This window comes from Triturus cristatus, chromosome 3_1 (assembly GCF_964204655.1).
Source record: "Triturus cristatus chromosome 3_1, aTriCri1.1, whole genome shotgun sequence".
In the NCBI taxonomy this organism is placed as follows: domain Eukaryota; kingdom Metazoa; phylum Chordata; class Amphibia; order Caudata; family Salamandridae; genus Triturus; species Triturus cristatus.
Genome location: NC_140583.1, coordinates 289,968,878 through 289,990,727, shown reverse-complemented (window position 1 = coordinate 289,990,727; position 21,850 = coordinate 289,968,878). Strand labels below are relative to the sequence as shown.

The 21,850-nt window shown below is 48.9% G+C and overlaps 1 protein-coding gene across 3 annotated transcripts in view; it reads left to right on the top strand.

Moving 5' to 3' along the window:
• The window catches only part of CD276 (CD276 molecule), a 298,243-nt gene that overhangs the window by 239,353 nt on the left and 37,040 nt on the right, over positions 1–21,850 (top strand). For all 3 annotated transcript variants that reach the window (XM_085643901.1, XM_085643902.1, XM_085643903.1), the window contains one exon: positions 10,179–10,217. In XM_085643901.1, the coding sequence (XP_085500027.1) occupies positions 10,179–10,217 (39 nt within the window). The remainder of the gene's footprint in view (positions 1–10,178; positions 10,218–21,850) is intronic.

The window sequence follows — 21,850 nt, the reverse complement described above, 5'->3', positions numbered from 1 at the left end:
AGTATTTCTGCGCAGCTCATGCAGGATGAGGATCCCTCGGAGTCTTTATCCATGTTGGAACAGCAGTTGCGTTTCTTGGCAGTTTTGTCCTTTGACTCCCTTAGCGCTGCTGCGGCGGCTGCAGGTGCCTCGGTTGCTGCTAGGAGGCAGTTGTGGCTTAAGTCTTGGAAGGCGGAGGCTGCTCAGAAGGCGGCCGTGATGAAGATCCCCTTCACGGGCTCTAAACTGTTTGGTGAGCCGTTGGAGGCTTTGATTAAAAAGACTGCGGAGGACAAGAAGTTGTTGGCTCCGGTCCGCTCTTCTCAGAAAGGGAAGTTTGCGGGTTATAAGCGGGCTTTTGGGCAAGCGTTTCAGTCTAAAATGGCGACCCAGCCCTTTCGTGGTAGGGGACGTGGCCGGGGTGTCCCTTCCTTCCACAAGTCCCGGGGTCAACAGGGTGCTTCCTCTTCGGCGGGTCCCTCCAAGTCGTGACTATGTGATGATGGGGTTGCCGGTTGGGGGTCGCCTCTCTTCTTTTTTTCCTGTCTGGGAGGAATTCGTTCGGGACCAGTGGGTCCTGCAGGTGGTCCGGCTGGGCTACAGAATAGAATTCGGAACTCCTCCGGTGGATGTGTTCAGGTCTACCCCTGTTCCCAGGTCTCCGGCGAAATGCCGTGCTCTGTTGGACGGAGTTCGGGACTTGGTGCCCAAGGGGGCTGTGGTGAAGGTGCCTGTGAGTCAAAGGGGTCGGGGGGTTTACTCGCTCCAGTTCTTGATCCAGAAGCCAAATGGGGACTTCCGTCCTGTGCTAGATCTAAAGGCGGTGAACTTATGTATCCCTCATCGGTCCTTCAAGATGGTGACTCTACAGTTGATTCTTCCCTTCCTGTCGGTGGGGGATTTCCTGACTTCGCTCGATCTCCGGGACGCTTATTTTCATGTACCAGTGCACGCGGATTCTCAGAGGTTCCTGGGGTTTCTGTGTGGGGGTGGATCATTTCCAGTTCCAGGTATTACCGTTTGGCCTGTCGGCCTCTCCGAGGGTTTTTACTAAGGTGTTGGCTCCCTTTGTGGGATGTTGCATGCTCGGGGTATTCAGGTGTTCCCTTACTTGGACGACTGGTTGATTTCTTCCTCTTCTTTCCTTCAGGCTCAGGCTCAGTCCATGGAGGTTTGCAGTCTCCTTCAACGGTTCGGTTGGATTCTGAACTTGGAGAAATCCCATCTTCACCCCACTCAGGATCTGCTGTTCATTGGGGGGGTGTTCAACACCAGGTTGGGAAAGGTCTTCCTGTCGGAACCTCGCAGATTGACTCTTATGCACGAGCTGAGGAAGGTGTTGGGGGCTCAGTCTTCCACGGCTCGCCAGTGGTTGCGTGTTCAGGGGCTAATGTCAGCTACTGTTATGATTGTTCCTTGGGCCCGTCTACACTTGTACCCCCTGGTGAATCATCTTCTGGAGCATTGGGATCCGGCCTCTCTGAATTACGAACAGTTGATTCCGGGGGGGGGTGTCCATCGCCCGAGAATTGTCCTGGTGGCTGGTGGATTGGAACCTCTTACAGGGCTCGCCCTTTGTGTCCTTGGAGAGGTTGGTCCTGACGACCGATGCCAGCGAATTGGGTTGGGGTGCAGTCTTGGGTCAGGAGTCGGTGCAGGGTCTCTGGTCTGTGCCAGAGGCGGGCATGTCCTCGAATTGGAGGGAGTTGAAGGCGGTTCTGTTGGCTTTGACTCATTTTCTGCCTTGGATCCTCCAGAGGGATGTGATGGTACGGTCAGACAACACGGTGGTGGTGTGTTATATCAACCGCCAGGGGAGCGCGAAGGTGGCTTCCCTCAATTTGTTGGCACGAAGTATCGGCCTGTGGGCGGAGTCTCACTTGCTGTCTCTGAGGGCTTTGCATCTACCGGGGATTTTGAACACTGAGGCGGATCGCCTGAGCAGGGTGTTTCCCTCCCTGTCGGATATGTGCCTGACTCAGGAGGTGTTTGGTTGCCTGATGGCTCTGTTCGGGATCCCGGTGGTGGACCTGTTTGCCGCTCCGGGGAACGCCTTGAGGGAGAAGTATTGTTCTCTGGTTCGCTCTGCGGCGGTTTGGAGGGTGGATGCCCTGTCCTTCCGGTGGGAGGGGGGTCTGCTGTATGCCTTTCCCCCTATTGCTCTGCTTCCGCGTGTTCTCCTGAAGGTCAAGCGGGATCGGGCTTCTGTGATCCTGGTGGCTCCGGTTTGGTCCAGGAGGCCTTGGTTCCCTCTGTTATTGAAGTTGGCGGTGGGGCCCTGCTGGAGGTTGCCGGTGGTCCCTTGTCCCTTGTCATTTCCCCCTCTGTCTCGGGAGTGTCTGGTCCGCCTGCGATTGGCGGGTTGGCTGTTGAGAGGATGAACCTTGTGGCTTTAGGGTGTTCTCCTTCTGTGGCGGAATTTATTCAGAGGTCCAGGCGCCCTTCGACTCTCAAGTCCTATGCCCGGCATTGGGTTTCTTTTCGGTCTTGGTGTGAGGCGCGTTGGTGGTCCGCGTTGGAGGTGGATCCGGTGCGTATCTTGGAGTTTTTGAAGGACGGGTTTGACTTGGGTCTCGCTGTGTCCTCCCTGAGGGCTCAGTGGGCTGCTGTCCGGGCCTTTCGGGGTTCGGTCTGTGACCCGGTGGTTCCCCTGGTGTCCCGCTTGTTGCGGAGTTGTTTCCTTCAGAAGCCTGTCATTCGGACCTTTGCTCCTAGTTGGGATCTGCCTCTGGTTTTGGGGGCTTTGCAGATGGCTCCCTTTGAGCCTCTGCATGAGGTGTCTTTGAGGTTTCTGACTATCAAGGTTCTGTTCCTTGTGGCTATTACCTCGGCTCGGCGGATTGGGGAGTTGGGCTCCTTGCTTTGTTCTGCCCCTTTTTTACGTTTTTTTCCTGATCGGGTGGTTCTTCGGCCTGATCCTTCCTTTGTTCCCAAGATCCCTTCCTCTTTTCACTGCTCTTCGGATCTGGTGTTGCCTGTTTTCTGTCCTGATCCTCTTTCGGAGGTGGAGGTGCGGCTGCACTGTTTGGACGTTCATAGGGCTCTGGAGGTCTATTTGTTGAGTACTGCGCCTTTTCGTAAGGTGGAATCCCTTTTTGTGACCTTTGGGCTGGCTGGTCAAGGTCTGAAGCCTTCTGGGGCTACCCTCAGTCGTTGGCTGCGGTGGGCTGTGGGTGCTGTGTATGAGGCCTGTGGGGCGTTGGCTCCTGGTTCTGTTCAGGGGAGGTCGACTCGGGGGTGGCGGCTTCCTGGGCTTGTTTTCAGGGGGCTTCCATGGCCGAGATCTGCAGAGCTGCTACCTGGAGTTCTCCTCACACGTTTGTCCCATTATCGTTTGGTGGTTGGGGGGGACTGAGTCTGCTGGGTTTGGGGACGCTGTGTTGCGTTCTGCTCCGGTGGTGTGACTTTTATATGCTTATTAAAGTCTGTTTTTCTACTGAGTGAAGCCGATTATTGCTTTGGTATCTGCTCAACTGGTTAGGACTGGGACGGGGAGGGCTGACGAGGAGGTAATGACCGGTTACTCACCGGTAATATTCATTACTCCCAGTCGTAGCCCTCCCCGTCCCAGTCCAGGTTCCCATCCCTCCCTCCCTGTTCGGCTTCTTGTGCTTGGTTGATACAGGATGTGGAGTGGCGGGTCACGGTGCTATATGCCTCAGGGTATGGGTGTGGCCTGGAGGGAAGGGATGGGTTTCAAGTTGCTTGGGAGTGTCTGGTGGGAGGAGCTATGCTCAACTGGTTAGGACTGGGACGGGGAGGGCTACGACTCGGAGTAATGAATATTACCGGTGAGTAACCGGTCATGAGTAGCGTTCTCAATGAGCTCCGATCTCGACCGAGAGAGGCCAAAGAGTGAATGTGTGGCTCCATTTGCTCCAGTTATCGAGCTCCGGTAAAATAAGTGGGGGGACACCGTCCACCCGCGTGGTACCCCGACTCGAGCCCTGCTTGTGTGTGATGTTAAGGCATGGTTACATAAGCATCTTCCATTTGCTGTAATACAGTGTGTGTAGAAATATCAAAGCAATTAACCTCTTTTTTTTCTCTCCACGTGAAAGATTTCCTCTATAAACTGCTGTTCGAGGCATATGAGCTGCAGATTGTACACTTAGCATAGATCGCCATCTGGTGTTGGGCCCGGATGTTTGCAGTTTGTTTTTCTTCTTGGACAGTCTTTGGAAGTCACGAGTTTGGTGACTCCTCCTTTGGTCCGTACTGCGCATGGGCTTCGGCTCCATCCTCAGATTGTTTTTTTCCGCCATCGGGCTCGGATGTGATACTTCGTGCTCCGGCTTCGAACTTCTACGGTTCCAGCCTCGACGGAAAATCCTCGTTTCTTCGAGTTTCTTCATCATCATCTTCATCTCTCGAAGCGGCACTTTCTCCATCCCGTACATCGGCACCGGCCTTCGGGCCCTCCTCGACTCCGGTCCAGGGAGGACCTGGCCTGGCAGTTCAGGCTGGACTGTTCCTATTGGAGCACAGTCAAGACTGATTTGCATATGGCCAATTCCAAACCGAGGTGGCATGGTGTGCACATTAACGATGGACTGGAATGCGGCCCGAGTAATTACCAGTGGCTTTGATTAATTCAAGCATTCCATCCACCACTTTTTTTGTATACTTCAGTGTGACACCATCAGTGGGACGGGTTTGCCCAGATGTGGGTCTCGTGCACAATGTACCTCTGGAACCAAGCTATATCTGACTGATGAGCCGTAATAAGGGTGATAGCAGTTTGGGGATGCTTGTGTTCCAGCTCGGGGAGGACCTGGTCTGGCAGTTTGGGCGGGATTGTTTCTATTGTGACCGGGTCGAGAGTGATTTGCATAGGGCTGGGTCCAAACTGAGGTGGTGGCATGGTGTGCAAAACAATAGACTAGGCTGAGGCCCCAAGTAATTACCAGTGGCTGAGATTAATTCAGATAATCCATCCATCACTTTTTTTGCATGCTTAAAAGAGAAGTAGGGCATAGTGCATATTAAAAAGTTGCATTTCCAGCTAAAGGCGAACCATAGCATGCTGTGGAAGATTGCTATCCCATTTAAGGTAGAACATAATTCACCATGAAAGGCTGTATGCTGAGCTGAAGTTATAGTTCGAAGGGTGAACAACAAATTAAACAGAGCACGGCTCATAGTGGGAACAGAATGCGTCTAGCTTGACTTGAAGCATGCCACACTATAGGAAGGATGCACTGCAGACACAGAGAGAAATAGAGCACAACGGAAAAAAGCACGCCGAGCAGAAGATTGGGCATAGCGTGCAGTAGGAAGGCTGCAACCAAGTAACTAATAGTGCATAGCGAACTGTTAAAAGGCGAAGCTCAGCAAGAGATTTGCATAGAGCGCTATGGAAAGGTGGCAGCTCAGCAAGAAACTGTGCATAGAGCGCTATAGAAAACTGTAGCCCTGCTAAAGGCACAGCATAGTGATCATAGGAAGAAGGTGGGTCCACTTTGACATAGAGCAGGTGGCACTATGGAAAGGTTGCTTGGTCCAGTGAGAGTCTGTTCATAGTGCACAGTAGAAGGATGCAGGCCCAGGTAGAGACTGGGCGTAGTGCACAGTGTAAGGTTGAGGTTTCAGATGGGCTTACAGTGCTTATGTTTAAATACAAGTGAGCAGGGCACAAGTCCTAAAAAAAGAAATGGGGGGACGCTGACATCACGACCGGAAGTGACGTCGCGAAAGGTGGCTGGCACCATCAGACTCATTGCCTCCCCTCGCTCACCCCTTAGATGCGATTGCATCAGAGAAGCCAGCGCATGAGCAGCATTCTGAATGAGCTCTGATCTCGCCCCTGAGAGGCCAAAGAGTGAATGTGTGGCTTCAGTTATCGAGCTCCCGGTAAAATAAGTGGGGGGACGCCGTCCACCCGCGTGGTACCCCGACTCGAGCCCTGCAAGTGAGAAACAAAGCATTGTACACAGCCGGAAGGCTGTAGGCAGGACACAAGTCGGAGGTACAAACGGGTAGCTAGCGTCCGGTTAGAACCCGTCCGCCCTGCCAAGAAGTTGTGCCCTGCTGAAATATGCTGAACTCGTCCCAGTGTAATTTTCAGAAACCGGAACACGTGCCGCAGAGCCCTCACGTTGTCTGCTTTTGTTTTGAGCAGCAACGTGCTGGCGGCGGAGAGGGGGTTTTGTTACTCTAAATTCTAGCTAGGCCTTAAACAACGGCCGAAGTTAAGGGGCCAACAGGCCTCCTTTAGAGTATCTTGGCTGGGGCCTATCTGGAGCCTCACATGTAGCTGCAAATGTAATGGAGGGAAAACAAAGGCTCACAGCTTGTTGTCACTTCATATGTACTTGCGAGAGGCATGGTTTTGACTTTGTTCAGACCCTGTAAATAAGAGATATGTATACACTGTAAACATTTCAGATGTTCTGGTCTATTCCATAATTTGCAGAAATTACAATATAAATATCACTATTTTGTTTTATTTTGTTTTATTTCGCTACTTTTCCCAATGCAGGGTGTCAGCGCTTTACATCACACGCACATGTTATACATCAAGAATAAATCATTTTGTGTAAATCTAGGTGCATGATGTGTTACGTAGAACAGTGAGGGTTACAAGATGTAAGGGTCACGTGTGCTTCATAGCTCACTGTGCTATACTATAAAAATTAAAATGTATGATCTGCAAGTATCAATAGGTTCTGTGTTGAAAGCAGTAGCCCACTTACCTATTTACATAAAATAACAAGCATTTGCAATGCAATAGGTCTCGCAGTTGTTAAGAGTTTGAGCTATTGGCACTGTAAATGGCAATGCCTTTTATTTATGTGTGGGTTTTTAAAACATAAATAAAAGGCATTGTCATTTAACAATGCCAATAGCTCAAACTCGTATAAATGCGAGACCTATTGCATTGCAAATGCTTGTTTTGTTTAGACAGAGCAAAATGAAGAGCCCGATAAGCACCCATCTCAGCAGACCTGTGAAGTACTCGGGTCTGGCTGCAATTAGACGGACGCCAGCCCGCGAGGCTGTCTCAGCCGGGCTGACACACGACGTGGGGGGGGCGGGGGGGCTGAAGCCCGGTGAGCCCAATGGGTGTTGCGCGCCTGCATCTCAGCACCTGTTTTTCAGAGCGCAGGCCCCAGCCCATTAAAGCCCTGCATAGCTCCTTTGTATACAGTTGCAATGCGTTTTGTGAAACGTGCCAGGAGACGACTTATGCTGGCAATGAACAGCACAGATGCCCTACCGGTCGTGTACGAGCGTAGTCAGCCTTCATCGCCCAGCGCTGCAAATATTATTTTACTTTTGTGTTGCCACTTCAGTGCCCGAGTGCAGCCCTTCATCACCGTACATGTCAGTCCCTCAAGTACAACCAGCCAGACCCCAGAGAATACCTCCTTTTTTCAGGATCTCTCACTGAGCTGCTACCACGCTAGAATCTCAATTGTCCGACGCAAACAGCGCGTGGACGTACGTCTTCCTTCTAAAATCAACTTTGAGTAGTTGTGGGCGGGGCCATACCCTGGTCTGTAAATCCACTTCCGTACACCTGACGATTCGGCGCTACCAAAGAGAGGGGGGGGCGGTGAGTATCATCTGTATGCAAGCATCCACACTGTCATTGGTGGCTAATTGATGATGGACCAACGCCCATTGGGCTAAAATGGTTTAAAACACCAGGCGCGCAACGCCCACTGAATTACTCTAATGACACTTTCAATGCGTTTTTTTTGCTGTCAGGGTCACCTCTGAATGTATCACTGAAGAAAAACTTTAAACTAGAACTCACCGGCCATAACCAATTTATTATTCAATTGGTTCATAATACTGTTGTAAAGACTACTCGGATGAAATACATGTATTATTCTAACAAACTGGAACGACGGCTTCTTCATAAAATTCAAAATAAACAAAATAGCTGGCACGCTTACATATATTCCGCATCCTCATAACCCCGCGGAGCACGGACAGGGAAAGTGATAGAAATACGGCCGCTTCATGCGCGTGCGCACCGGGATCTCCCCTGAGAGTTGAGACGAATTCGGCTGGAAAGCACTCTCAGTGCCACAGAGTATAAATCGAGTGTTCACAGCTACCACAAGCACGTACCATGGAGCAGTCTCTCATTCTTAAGGAAATGATTTAAATAAACAGCATGTGATATGCACAAATAGGTGACAATGCCGCGTGGTAATATAAACAACACAGAGTCGTGCGTCCTTCCCCCCGACTAATTACAGTAATTAAACACACAGTGGAAAGCCGTACTTACCATAGAGCAGCTAAAAATACTCGTAGTTTCTGAAAATCCTTGTAGAACTAGCGCGTGTGAACAACACGAAACCTGGCTCGGGCGCGCCAAGTCGGTCGTCCGTCCTAATCAATGCGAGGTAATCCTAACGCCATCAGCGCTAGATCAAATACTGAAACAAAATATCAGCGCATCACTCTACCGTAGCTAAGTATCACCAAGCAAGTTAAGTTCTACTGCTTTCACAGAGTGTTCACATAACTGCACCCCCCCCAAAAAAAAACTTCCGTATCCTCCCTCCTCGATTCCTTGAACTGACGTTACCAGTTTCTAAAGGCAGCCGCATTCCCTCTCAAGTGCTCACACCTGCATGGGTTCACACAACGGAGATTTAGACAAGCCCGGCGGAGCGTGGCGCGCGCACGCTTGGGGGCGGGGGAGCAAACCCTTTGAAGTGCTCCCAAAAAGCGGAGTGCATGGCGGCACCAAGCGCGTGATTGTGCGCGTGCTAGCAATGCAATCCGCTATTTTGGGAGCACTTTTAAAAGCCCCTATAGTCTCGCTTTGCGATCGCTCACGCGATAGCAAGGCGAGACCTAAAAATCATCCGTCATCTGCGTGTTACATGATGCGCTTTTAAGGAGACACATTAACCCTTGATGCTACTTTAATTCAAGACTTGGACAAGACAAAACACAGATGTCTCCAGCAAACGCGTGCCACCAGAGTTATCTTACATTATTATTCCCTGAGATTTACGGGGCACACAAAGCTTGCTGCAGCAGGTGCCTTAACTCCAGAATATATTTTAAAATGCAGACTTTGCAACCAATTAAGTTGAACAGATTTACTGCCACATTTCTGCTTGTGTCAATTTCTTTGTGGCAGATTTTAAAAAGTGCATGTATACATTGAGGCCCAAATTTTGATCAGGATTGTGTCACTTTTTTGGCACAACCCCGATTCAAAATGTTATTTGTTAAATCTGGTAATGCGGCCAAATGTACTCCTAATAAACCTGGTAAACAAATGTGTGAGGTCTTAAGAGGTGATGTCACTTCTTGGGATATCCTTTCATATGAGGTTAGGGGTTGTAATTCGACTTCCTGTGATGTCACTTCTTGTGATGCCACACGCCATGATGTCATTATGTCACATGCATATTTTGGTTAGTCCCCCTCTTCTTTTTTTTTTTTTAGAACTTGTGCCCTGGCAGTGGGCTCACCATGATGACTCGCTCCGATGTGTGCTCTACCGTGAGGGTTGGGCCCTGCAAAAGGCATAGAGTAGGCCATTGTGAGTAGTATGTGGGGTCCAGCAGACATCGAGCATAGCGCACTACGTAAAGTCCGCGGATCAAGGGAGAGCATAGTGTACAGTCGAAAGCTGCTGGAATAGGCAGAGCATAGTGCACTGTAGGGGGGTCCTAGGTAACAACTGTGAGACGAGAGAGGCTGAGCGTTCGGCGCAGTTTGAGGCTGCATCAATCGGCAGAGTGCGGTGTAAAGCTTAAACCGTTGGCCCAGCGAAAGGGGCATAATAATGCAGCGGCGCAGGTTAAAGGCAGAACATAGTGCGCGAGGGGAGGATGTGTGCTGGTGAAGTGTACGAGTCAAGTGTATAACGCACAGCAGGCAGGCTGTGGGCTCATCGGGAGGGTAGCGCAAAGCCCAACAGCAGACATGGGAGCCTTGTCCACTGAGCGCCAGGTTCTGGTGCTCACTGGACAAGGCTCCTGGAGCGCGCGAGGGCCACTGATTCATTGTGAAATGTCATAATATGAGAATGTTGGTAACTGTTACGGTATCCATCTGTCCATCCGTGTGTATGCAGTTCTGTGTCCATTGTACTATGTGACCGCAGTAGATTGCAGAGCAGAAGCATGCATGCTAGTTTCGGATCTCAGAAAGATTCGCATGTATAGGTATGTGCTGAATCTACAGTCTCTCCAGCAAGCATGTGTTTTATTTTCCAGGCACAGAGGGCGAGGAGGAAGGAGAGGAGTTGAAGACAGGTATGTGATACGTTCATTCAGCCACTAGATGGCAGTGCTGCGCCGTGGCCCAGCACAGGATTACCAGTGACCGTGTGCCGACGTTGAGGAGGGTGAGTACGGGTTTGGCAGGAGGAGGAGGGTTCGCATAGTGTCTGGTGACACTTGACTAAAACATAGCGCGCTTTAGGACAAACTTGTCAAGCGCTCCCATAAATCTTGTGTGAGATATATTTCATGAAAGGGGACTGAGAATAGTTTCTTCCGAATGTGGTGGCGAGGCTGTGTTAAAGCAGAGCTGCTCAGCAGATAGATGGGAGCGGGGCGCCCAGGGTGGCTGTGAGGGGGCATCACGCAGTCGGCGTTGGGGGCGGGCGGAGTTTGAGCTTGGCTCAGTGGCGTAACAAAGGCCCCCGTAGTGCGGGGGTAGGGGGTGTCCAGGGACCCCCTTCGGCACAGTGCACTGGCCGGCGACCTCCCGAGTAAGTCCGGAAGGGGGCCTGGCACTTTGAAGGGAGGCCCCCTCAAGTTTGGTTACGCCACTGCCTTGGCTTGTTGCTTGATTTTCGCACTGTGTGGCAACTCCTGACCCCTCTTCTCTCCTCCCTTAAGTTATGAGCCTCCCCCCCCCCCCTTCAGATAATGGCATTATATGCTGGGCCCTGCTGTCCCTCCAGCTTCCGAGTCACCTCTTCATCTGTCGTGCTGGCTGCTGCCTGCTGCTCCTTTCTACTTCCGGCTGATCCTGGCATCCTTCCAGTTCTTTGATCCTTGCCTGCTCGTCTTGCTTCCACTCCACCGTGCCTCTGCACAAGACCTGTACACGCCATGTACTGGTCTCGTCTCGTCTCGCAGTAGCCTGTAACCAAAGTTCTTTGCTTTCCCTGCAGCACCTTGCTCTCCCTTCAACTCCAGGGTTGGGGTTTGCTGCAGCTCCCGTGCTTCTGTCATGCCTACCTTACACAGCACTCAGTCTGCCTCATATTAAGCAGGATTGAATTATGTTTTTTTATTTTTCATTCTGGTAAATGTCATCCTGTTTTCCCCAGACCTAGAAGTATTGGAATTCAACTGTAAAGCCACGTCTGAGTGATTTATTCACATTGAGAATGAAGGGAACTAAGAACTCTGGTCTTGTGCTGATTTCTTCCACTCTTGTCACACCCCAGAGTTCCTTCCAGGACTCCTTGTACAGATCGTATCCTATTTTACCGCGTCATTACATTACACATCCTTGCACAGACTCGTGCCCTATGCACTTCGGTCAGACCGAAAAGTTAAGACTGTCCCTGGGTAAACGGGGTGACTCACTGCACATTGACTGATTCTGGGCACTGGTTGTGAGACTATGATGCAGAGACAAAGGCGGGGCTCCTACCGGAGTCAGTTCTCGCTGTGATACTCAAATGGTGCAGGTGCACTAACCTTGTTTGAAAGATCCAGTAGAAAGGATGTTCTTTTCCACTCCTCACCATCACCGGCAGTGACCGCAGACACTAAGATATGATGTCTGGTGTAGAAGGGGAATAGGATAAGAGAGAAAACAGACAAGGGGTTCCACACTTCTGAGGTCAAAGAGGCCTGCAGGCTGTTGTGGATTTCTAAAATATAAATAGAGGCCGCAAGTTAAATTTCCCTGGAATGCTAAACACAGTGCTTAATTTGTAAAATAGTAGGTGCAGGGGCCGGAGATTTTTCGCAGGAGGCACACCCATTTCCCCCCTATTCCTCCAGTGGATGCACCCACACCCACGGCTGACATGGCGGAAAGCCAGCTGTGCAATACCGGATCTAAAGTAAGGTTTTTAAAGAAGGTTCTCACTCTGAGAACATTTTGAAAAAAGAAAGAAAGCAAATAGTGCATTTAAAGCACAATTTTGGCAAAAAGATAGCTCGGTGAAATAATTGTCTATGAACACATGATCTGGGCAAACAGGGAAGCCGGACGCGACCCAGGTTCTTCCGTTGGGAACATCCTTTACCACGATGGCGTTACAACGAGGAACGTTTACCACGCAACACTTACCTCGTAGACATCTTCACCACGCGTTCTTCTTCAACGAACATCTTTACCACGCAAGTCTTCTTCCGCCTTCATCGTCTGCTACGTCCTACGTCATTAGTGTAGTCCTTTTTTACTGTCTAAGGTGTTGAAGACGCGAGTTAAAGGAAAAAATTAGAAAAAAAGGGGCTTGGGGGGTCTCCCCCCAAAAAATAAAAAGTAAAAAATAAGAAAAAAAGGGGGGTGGGGGGGTCCCCCCCCCCAAATAAATAAATAAAAATAACGTGGGGAAGGACAGGAAATCGACGTCGTTTTATGAGAAAGGAAATGACGATTCAAATTTAAGACGTATAACGTAAATCAGGAAGGAAGAACGAAGAGACGACGTGAAGAGGTAAGGGAAATACAAATTTAAAATACATATATATATATATTGAGGGTAACGGGAAGGGATAATTAAAAAAAGTATTGGGGGAAGGGGGATCACGTAGGGGTACAGGGGAGGGGTATAACCTTTACCAAGAGTATTCCATTACCATGCAAGTATGCGTGGTAAAGGAATATTAGTGGTAAAGATTATGCGAGGAAAAATCATTCCGTTGTAACGCATGCGTGGTAAAGGCATGCGTTGCAACGGAATTCGTTGTAACGACATATATTCCTTCCGTTTCACACTGTGCAATTCAGTCAAAACGATTAGACGGGCATCTCTTTCTGACATCAAATCTTAATGCCTTTTCCTTTGTTCATATCAAATGAGATCAATCCGCATTTTATTTTTGTCACTTTTACCTGGTGCGAACCCGGATTGAGCACAGACGAGCACAACGCAACACTTCAGACTACGTTATACTTTTTTTTCAGACAAAGCGAAATTTGTTGAATTCACAAATTCGGCAGCTACAGTCACTAGGCCTCATGATCGCCTCTTGCGAAACTCCGCTTCTTTTGTGTGGGCATGTGGCTCGAACTTTAAATTAAAAAAAAGAAAAATCATCCCTGCACAATTTAAACAGAAAAAGTACTCTGGCTCGTTTGCCATAACAACATTTGAGTGGCAGTTGAATAAATCCACCCGTTTTTTCATATACATTTTTATATTTTAAACAAAAAAAGAATCTGCAGAGATAATACAGCAAGTATGTGGAATTCATATACAGAATATTTTCCTGCCATTAGCTAAACTTCTTCAGCCCATTGACATTAACATTTTAAATTCAAAAAGCGCTCCATCTGATTTTGGATTATGGGTACCATTTTAAAAAGCTTTTCTGTGCTCTTGGTTTTCATCACCCCCATCAGTCTTTTCATTTTTGGTACAGTCAAAAGCAACTTGTAGATTAGAAATGCCATTCTCATTCAGATATCTGCTATTTCTTCTAATAAATGTGGACTTCTTGCACATTGCAATCCTGTTTCCCCTCTCCTGAGGTCGGCAGCCAGCTAACTGATACACGCTGCGAAGAGAAGAAAACCCTACGAAAATGCTCACAGCCCTCTTTTTCAAAGCAAACACGTGCGCATGACTGAATCAGCAAGGGCCCTCCCAGATGCGACAATAATTTGCTCCACTTTCCCGGTCCATGAGGGGTGATCACATCAGGTCACCATTGTGCTGACCGGGTGGGTGTTCTAATTAAGTTGTGCAGGGCGGGCGGGTGCCTGCAGGTCAGCATGCACTGCCGTGCCTGCTGCTCTCTGTAATGCTGCCACTGCCAGGCTCATACACAGCAGTTAGAGTGCTGGTAGTTTTTGAACGGCACATGCGCACCGCGGTGACTGCAGTTGGAGGTGGGCCCCGGCCATGAGCATGTCAAATGCAGAGTTATAGACAGCTCCAGTTGATTTCAGTTCAGTGTGAGCTGATAAAAACAGGACAATACGTGCTTTTAATTCACTCTACGATGTCTTGAAAAATTTGTCCTGCACTTTCCCAGCCTGTCTTGCCCTCAGCCACGATTATCCAATGGAAATGACGATATTCCTTCCTGAAGGCAGGCGTGCACTGCTGACATCATAAATGTGATGATGATGCACGTTAAACATACCAGGCAGACACCGAAAGAGGACAGGTACATTTATTTTTAATAATTACAAGGCCTATCGCCCAGGGGAGAAAAATCATGAAGACTGTGAAATATGTGCTGATGCTGAGCACCAGAAACCACTGGTACAAATTAAGCACTGGCTAAACACCAGTGTGACACACCATAGTAATGTCTCTGTATAACCAATCTGTATACTTCAATAAGTGACTGGGAACCCGTTAAAGCTAAACACAAAGAAACCTAAATATCTTGCAAAATAAAAGTAAGGTAAAAGGTCTGTGTATGATTAGGGTATCTACCTCTAGCTATGGCACTGTACGCCCTTTTGTGAAAGATTAATATAGTTTCTGCTTCTGTAAAACTGCAAATGAAGAACACCGTTAACTTCCTGTGATTTCTACTCTTGGCAATGTGTACACAGACTGAAAACGAATCCTTTGTATACTATATCAATTAATATATCTACATGAGCGATGACCTTCAAAGAATCTATTCTGTTCCTTTACAGTAGCTCTTAGCTTAGTAGCTGCCGGTTACTACTCCACAGACATGCGAGAAGATTTAGAAGTGGACTTATCAAGGTCCGACTGATTTTACTTCCGAAAGGATTTTACTAGCGACTGAAAGATTGAAGTGACCCCTATATCTGTGGGACAACACACAGAAAAGGATTAAGCAGTCTGCAAATGGGTCACTTCTTCACCCGACTGAGTTGATATCAAATCCATACAATATTCTGAGAAACTTCATACTACGGAGGCTAATCCATACTAAGCAGGTTCGAGAAAAATCGGACCTGCCTACTTTTGAATTAGAGCCTTGTTAAAGCCCAGGGGGCAAAACGTACGTCGGCTGCTGTTGATCTGCGTATTCTAAAAAGTTGAAATAAAATTAACGGAAAGACCTGATTCAAGATTGTGCCTGGCTCTCATTTGAAAGGACACTTGATTATTGGCTCAACTGAATTATCTTATGTGGAGAAAACCATCTGTTCGAGGCATATGAGCTGCAGATTACACACTTATGCATAGATCGCAATCTGGTGTTGGGCCCGGATGTTTGCAGTTTGTTTTTCCTCTTGGAAAGTCTTTGGAAGTCACGAGGTTGGTGACTCCTTCTTTGGTTCGTAATGCGCATGGGCTTCGGCTCCATCCTCAGATTGTTTTTTTCCGCCATCGGGCTCGGATGTAATACTTCGCGCTCCGGTTCCGAACTTTTCCAGTTCAACGCAAAATCCTCGTTCATCGGGATTCTTCAGATACAAATCTTCTTAATCACCTTCTCTTCGACACTTCTTCGATTCCAGTCGTCGATGGCGGCCTTCGGGCCTATCCCGGCTCCGGTCTCAGCTGATGGAAAGAACTCCCTTCAAGAAGTGCCCTTGATGTGGGTCCAAATTCCCCCACACCGATCTTCATGAGGTGTGCAACCTCTGCCTCTCCCCTGAACACGAGGCTCGAGACTGTCCCGCCTGCAAGTCTTTTAGATCGAAAAAGACTATTCGAGATCAAAGGGCCAGACGCAACATGGCGCACTCCTCGACCTCCGCTCCAGTCGACATCTTCGGGGACGACGTCAAAGCTCCGGGACAGCAGCACACCGAAGAAGAAGACGACCTCGTCAGTGCTTCCGAAGCAGACGACTCAGATGTGGAGGACATCACCCCGGCGCAGAGGGTCGTGAGTACTATACCCCCTCCCACACCCACACCAACACCCAAAAAGGCTTCGGTCACGCCTTCGCCTCCGAGCCTAGGCAAGACTGAGGACACTGCTTCTAACACCCCACCTTTGGGCCCGGTAAAGAAGCCTAAAAAGCCTTCCGGCAGCTCGGGCTCGAGCCAGCCTACCAGCGGTGCCGAAAAACACCCTTCGGCACCGAAGAAAAGATCGGCCTCCACACCGAGCTCAGCACCAAAGCCCTCGGTGTCGAAACCTGGCCTCTCGGTGCCGACCAAACATCATAAGACCCTCGGCACCGACACTCCCGTGCCGAAACCTCTCTCGGCACCGAACAAAAAATCGGAGGTTCCAAAAAAACACGGCACAGACAAGCCTAGAAAGCAGTCGGCCCCGAAAACCTCGGCGCCCACCAAACAACCAGTGTCGCAAGAACTATTCACACCGGATCCTTTGCAAAAGACACTTACCAAGGATCCAAAAACTGGACATTTGGCACTGTCTTCAAAAAAGAGACATTTGGACAAACCAGCTCCACCTCCAAAGAGGAAGGACTGTGCTACCTCCCCTTTCAGAGTGCCTTCCCCACCTCCTCCACCTCCTCCACCCTCTCCACCTCCGCCCCCTATACCTTCTCCACCCCTGCCTCATCGCTCTCCGACCCCGTCTCCAGACCATGATGATCAAGGGGACCAATACTACGATCTAGCAGATGTGCCACAAGACCCCACCCCTACTGGATCCCCAGACCCATGGGATGATTATAACAATCCAGACATCCCAGATGTCCCACAGGATGACCTTTATCCATCCAGGCCATCCCCATCAGAAGATTTGTTAGGTTTTCACCACCTACTCCAGAGGGCGGCACATTATCACGGGGTAGAGATACATACTGACCCAGTAGAGGAAGATTTCCTCCTAGACACCTTCGATACTGCACATAGGTCTACTGCTATACTACCTATGCTAAAAGGGGTAATCAAACATGCTCCAGAGGTTTTTAAAGACCCAGTCAGGGCTAGGGTCCTAAACCCACGCATAGAGAAAAAATATAAAGCCGCCCCCACAGATCCTGCCTACATTAGGCCCTGCACCACTGGATTCCTTAGTGGTATCCACAGCTCGGAAGAGATCAAATTCTCAGGCGTCAGGCGAAGCACCACCACCTGACAAAGAGTCCAAGCTCCTAGACGCGTCAGGAAAACACACTGCGTCACAGGCTGCCAATATATGGCGTATCGCCAACACTCAAGCGCTATTGGCCAGATACGACAGAGCGCATTATGATGAGCTAGAAACCATCATGCACCATCTCCCAGAAAAATACAAAAATAGGGCGAATTGATTCAAGAGGGAAAAACCATAACTAATACCTCTATACGCTGTGCCCTAGACGCGGCAGACACAGCCTCCAGGGCCATAAACACCAGTGTCCTCCTCCGTCGCCACGCCTGGCTAAGAGTTTCAGGTTTTAAACCTGAGGTACAAGCCTCCATATTAAACCACCCATTTGATCAACAACGTTTATTTGGTCCAAAGGTTGATGAGGTCCTCGAAGATGAAGAAAGACACTGATACGGCGAAATCTATGGGAGCCCTACAGTCACACCCTCCTAGGCGCTCCTTTCGCCGCTCTTCCTTTCGGGGCACGGGCAGAGGCTACTCCTCAGATAGCGCATCCACGTCCTACAAATCCCCTCCTCAGTCCACCTTCACAAGGGGTTATAAAAGAGGCGGCTATAGAGGCAATAATAATAAAGGCAGAGGCAAAACAAATACCGCCCGCTCTGCCACACCGCCTACCCAATGACTTTCCCCCGCTCCCTCCAGACCATCCCACTCCGGTCGGGGGCAGACTACAAAATTTCCTTCATGTCTGGGAGACCATCACTTCAGACAGATGGGTGACTCAAATTATTCATTCAGGGTACTGCCTAGAATTAACATCTACCCCCCCAAACATTCCACCCAGGCAACGCCCAATGTCACAAGAACATGCCACGTTACTAAAACAGGAGGTAATCTCCCTACTGCAAAAACAAGCCATAGAGCAAGTCCCCATCAATCAGCAAAATTTAGGGGTCTACTCCCTATACTTTCTGATACCAAAAAGAGACGAGACTCTACGACCTATTCTAGATCTCAGGCCTCTAAACACTTACATACATTCAGACCATTTTCACATGGTAACCCTTCAACAGATTCTTCCACTCCTCTACCAGAACGACTTTCTCACCACACTGGACTTGAAAGACGCATACTTTCATATTCCAGTACACCATGCTCACAGAAAGTACCTCAGATTTGTAGTGGACGGGCAACACTACCAGTTCAAAGTGCTCCCGGTCTGGGTCACAACAGCACCAAGGGTATTCACCAAGTGCCTAGCAGTAGTGGCGGCACACCTCAGAAGACAGCACATTCACGTCTTCCCATATTTGGACGACTGGCTAATAAAAGCCACGTCCTACAACCAATGTATACACCACACCGCCACTACAATCCAACTACTTCACCAGCTAGGTTTCACGGTGAACCACCAAAAGTCCCACCTGATACCATCACACACAAAGCAATACCTCGGTGCCACCATAGACACCTCAAAAGCCATAGCCTATTCCAATCCTGCCAGGATTGCAAGCATCCAGGCTCTGCGTCAAAAATTCATACTTCAACACTCTCTCCCAGCAAGAGTGTTTATGCAACTGATAGGGATGATGGCTTCTTGCATTTTCATAGTGCCTCACGCAAGACTCCAGATGCGTCCACTCCAGGAGTGCTTAGCACACCAGTGGAACCAGGCCCAGGGGCAACTGACAGATCTGGTGTTGGTGGACGGTCGCACCCATCGCTCTCTGCAGTGGTGGAACACCACAAATCTTTCCAAAGGTCGACCGTTCCTGGACCCGGTTCCACAAATAATCCTAACTACAGACGCATCGCTCTCCGGCTGGGGAGCTCATCTGTTACATCTCACAGTGCAGGGCACATGGACGCCGCAACAAAAGTTACTCCACATCAACCATCTGGAGTTACTGACAATCTTTCTGGCCCTAAAATCCTTTCAGATGCAGATTTCAGGCAAGGCAGTCCTTATTCGCACAGACAACACGACTACATTCTACATTCAAACACAGGGGGGCACACACTCTCCACAGCTCTCTCAACTAGCACAGAGCATATGGAGATGGGCAATTCCGCAAAAAATCTTTCTCCTGGCCCAACACGTCCCAGGAGTCCAAAACACCATGGCAGATCTGCTCAGCAGACAAACGCAACAGATCCACGAATGGGAACTTCACCCACAGGTTCTTCACACGTTCTTTCAGAAGTGGGGGCATCCTCAGATAGACCTCTTCGCCACCCACGAAAACAAAAAATGCCCAAGCTTCGCTGCCAGATACCCACACCCATTGTCCAAAGGCAATGCGATATGGATGAACTGGTCAGGCAAATTTGCGTACGCTTTTCCACCTCTCCCACTAATTCCATTAGTGGCGCGAAAGCTACAACAGCATTCCCTTGCGCTCATCCTGGTAGCTCCAACATGGGCCAGACAACCGTGGTACACCACACTGCTGGAACTCTCGGTAGTGCCACACCAAAAGTTACACCTCTCACCATGCCTCCTAACCCAGAACCATGGAGAGATCAGGCACCCGGACCCAGCTCAGCTCAACCTTGCGATCTGGCTCCTGAGGTCCTAGAATTCGGATACCTTAACCTTCCCCCTGATTGCATGAACATTATCAGAGAAGCTAGACGCCCTACTACTAGGGTATGCTACGCTGCAAAGTGGAAAAGATTTGTTGTTTACTGCCATAACAACACAATCAACCCTCTAGATGTATCCATACAGCACATCATATGTTACTTGCTCCATCTACAAAGGTGTAACCTAGCATATACATCCATTCGGTTACACCTCGCAGCAATTGCTGCTTACCTACAGAACAGACAGCACCTATCACTTTTCAGGATGCCTGCCATCAAAGCCTTCTTGGAAGGCCTCAAAAGAGTAATTCCACCCAGAGTACCACCCTCACCTGTCTGGAACTTAAATATAGTTCTCACAAGGCTAATGGGACCGCCTTTCGAACCGTTGCATAAATGTGAGCTGCAATTTCTCTCATGGAAAACAGCTTTTCTGGTGGCCATCACTTCCCTTAGAAGGGTCAGTGAAATACAAGCACTCACTATACAGGAACCTTGTCTCCAAATGCATCAGAACAAGGTTGTACTCCGCACCAACCCAAAATTCCTACCCAAAGTCATTTCCCCCTTCCATCTGAACCAATTGGTAGAATTACCGGTTTTTTTCTCACAACCTCAAACTGTTGCCGAAAGGGCTCTACACACACTGGATGTTAAAAGGGCCTTACCTTACTATATCCAAAGAACACAACCTTTCAGAAAGACCAAACAGCTATTTGTCTCTTCCTCTCCACCACATAAAGGCAACCCTATTTCTAAATCAGGGATAGCTAGGTGGATTGTAAAGTGCATACAGATTTGCTACCACAAAGCAAAACGAACGCTATCTGTTCCCCCTAAAGCCCACTCTACAAGGAAGATAGGGGCTTCTATGGCTTTTCTAGGGAACATACCATTAGATGACATCTGCAAAGCAGCGACATGGTCAACACCGCACACTTTCACAAAACATTACTGTGTAGATGTGCAAACCAATCAACAAGCTAGTGTGGGCCAGGCTGTACTAAAAACACTGTTCCAAACCACTGCAACGGATACCGGTGGTCGCCGCTAGGGTTGGGTACTGCTATATAGTCTATGCAAAAGTGTGTAATCTGCAGCTCATATGCCTCGAACGGAATATCTACACACGCCCACCCGCCTCCCCGGCTACCTGTATCCGTTCCAGTCTATCTTATTTAGATACAACACACATGGGTTTCTTTACTGTTATTACTACGCTCCATCTTTCCCTGCTGGCGAAAAACAATCTGAGGATGGAGCCGAAGCCCATGCGCAATACGAACTAAAGGAGGAGTCACCAACCTCGTGACTTCGAAAGACTTTCCAAGAGGAAAAACAAACTGCAAACATCCGGGCCCAACACCAGATGGCGATCTATGCAAATGGTAATGGTAAAAATATTTCTAAAGCGCTGGCATTCATCCCGAAGGATATCATGGCGCTAAGATTGTACAATATACAGCGAGTTCATAGGGGTCAATACTAGTTTAGTGAGTCTTGGGGAACAACATGGTTTTAAGTTTCTTTCTAAAGATGAGATAATTGTCGGTCAGTCTTATGTCAATAGGTAGTTTGTTCCACATGTTTGCAGCCAGATGTGAGAAGGCACGGCCACCCGCCCTAGCCTTCTTTATACGGGTGGCTGCTGCTCTTGCGGTAAATTGAGATCTAAGAAGTGTGTAGATCTGCAGCTCTACATGCCAAGAACAGATGCATACTGGTAAGTAGCATATTCCTTTTTATTCTTCTTTGACTTCTGTGTTGGATTAGAGATATGAGTGGGTGTGCTCTGGTATATTGTGGTTTAATACTGTTTACAGAAATTACCTGCAAATGAGGCCCATCAAAAGGAGGTGCCTGAATGGGAACTGCTCCCCCCCCCCCAAAGCTTGAACAGGCAATGTCCCAAATCAAGAACAACAGAAGTCAAAGCGGTTAGGACACAGCTAACACCTAATAACCCTCATAGTGGCCGACAGTTTCTTTGCTGCACACGTTGAGGTACCGAACTGAAACGCACTACCCAAACGAACAGAAGGCCGAAGCCCATCCCAGGGACATTAAAGCCAGCAATCTGAAAATACATCACGTGGCAATGCTGCTATACTAAATAGGTCAAGCATGCTGCAAATCCTAAACACATCCCAGAACTGTCACAGTACACATCCAACGACATATTACGAATCCAATTCAGGACTATAAGTT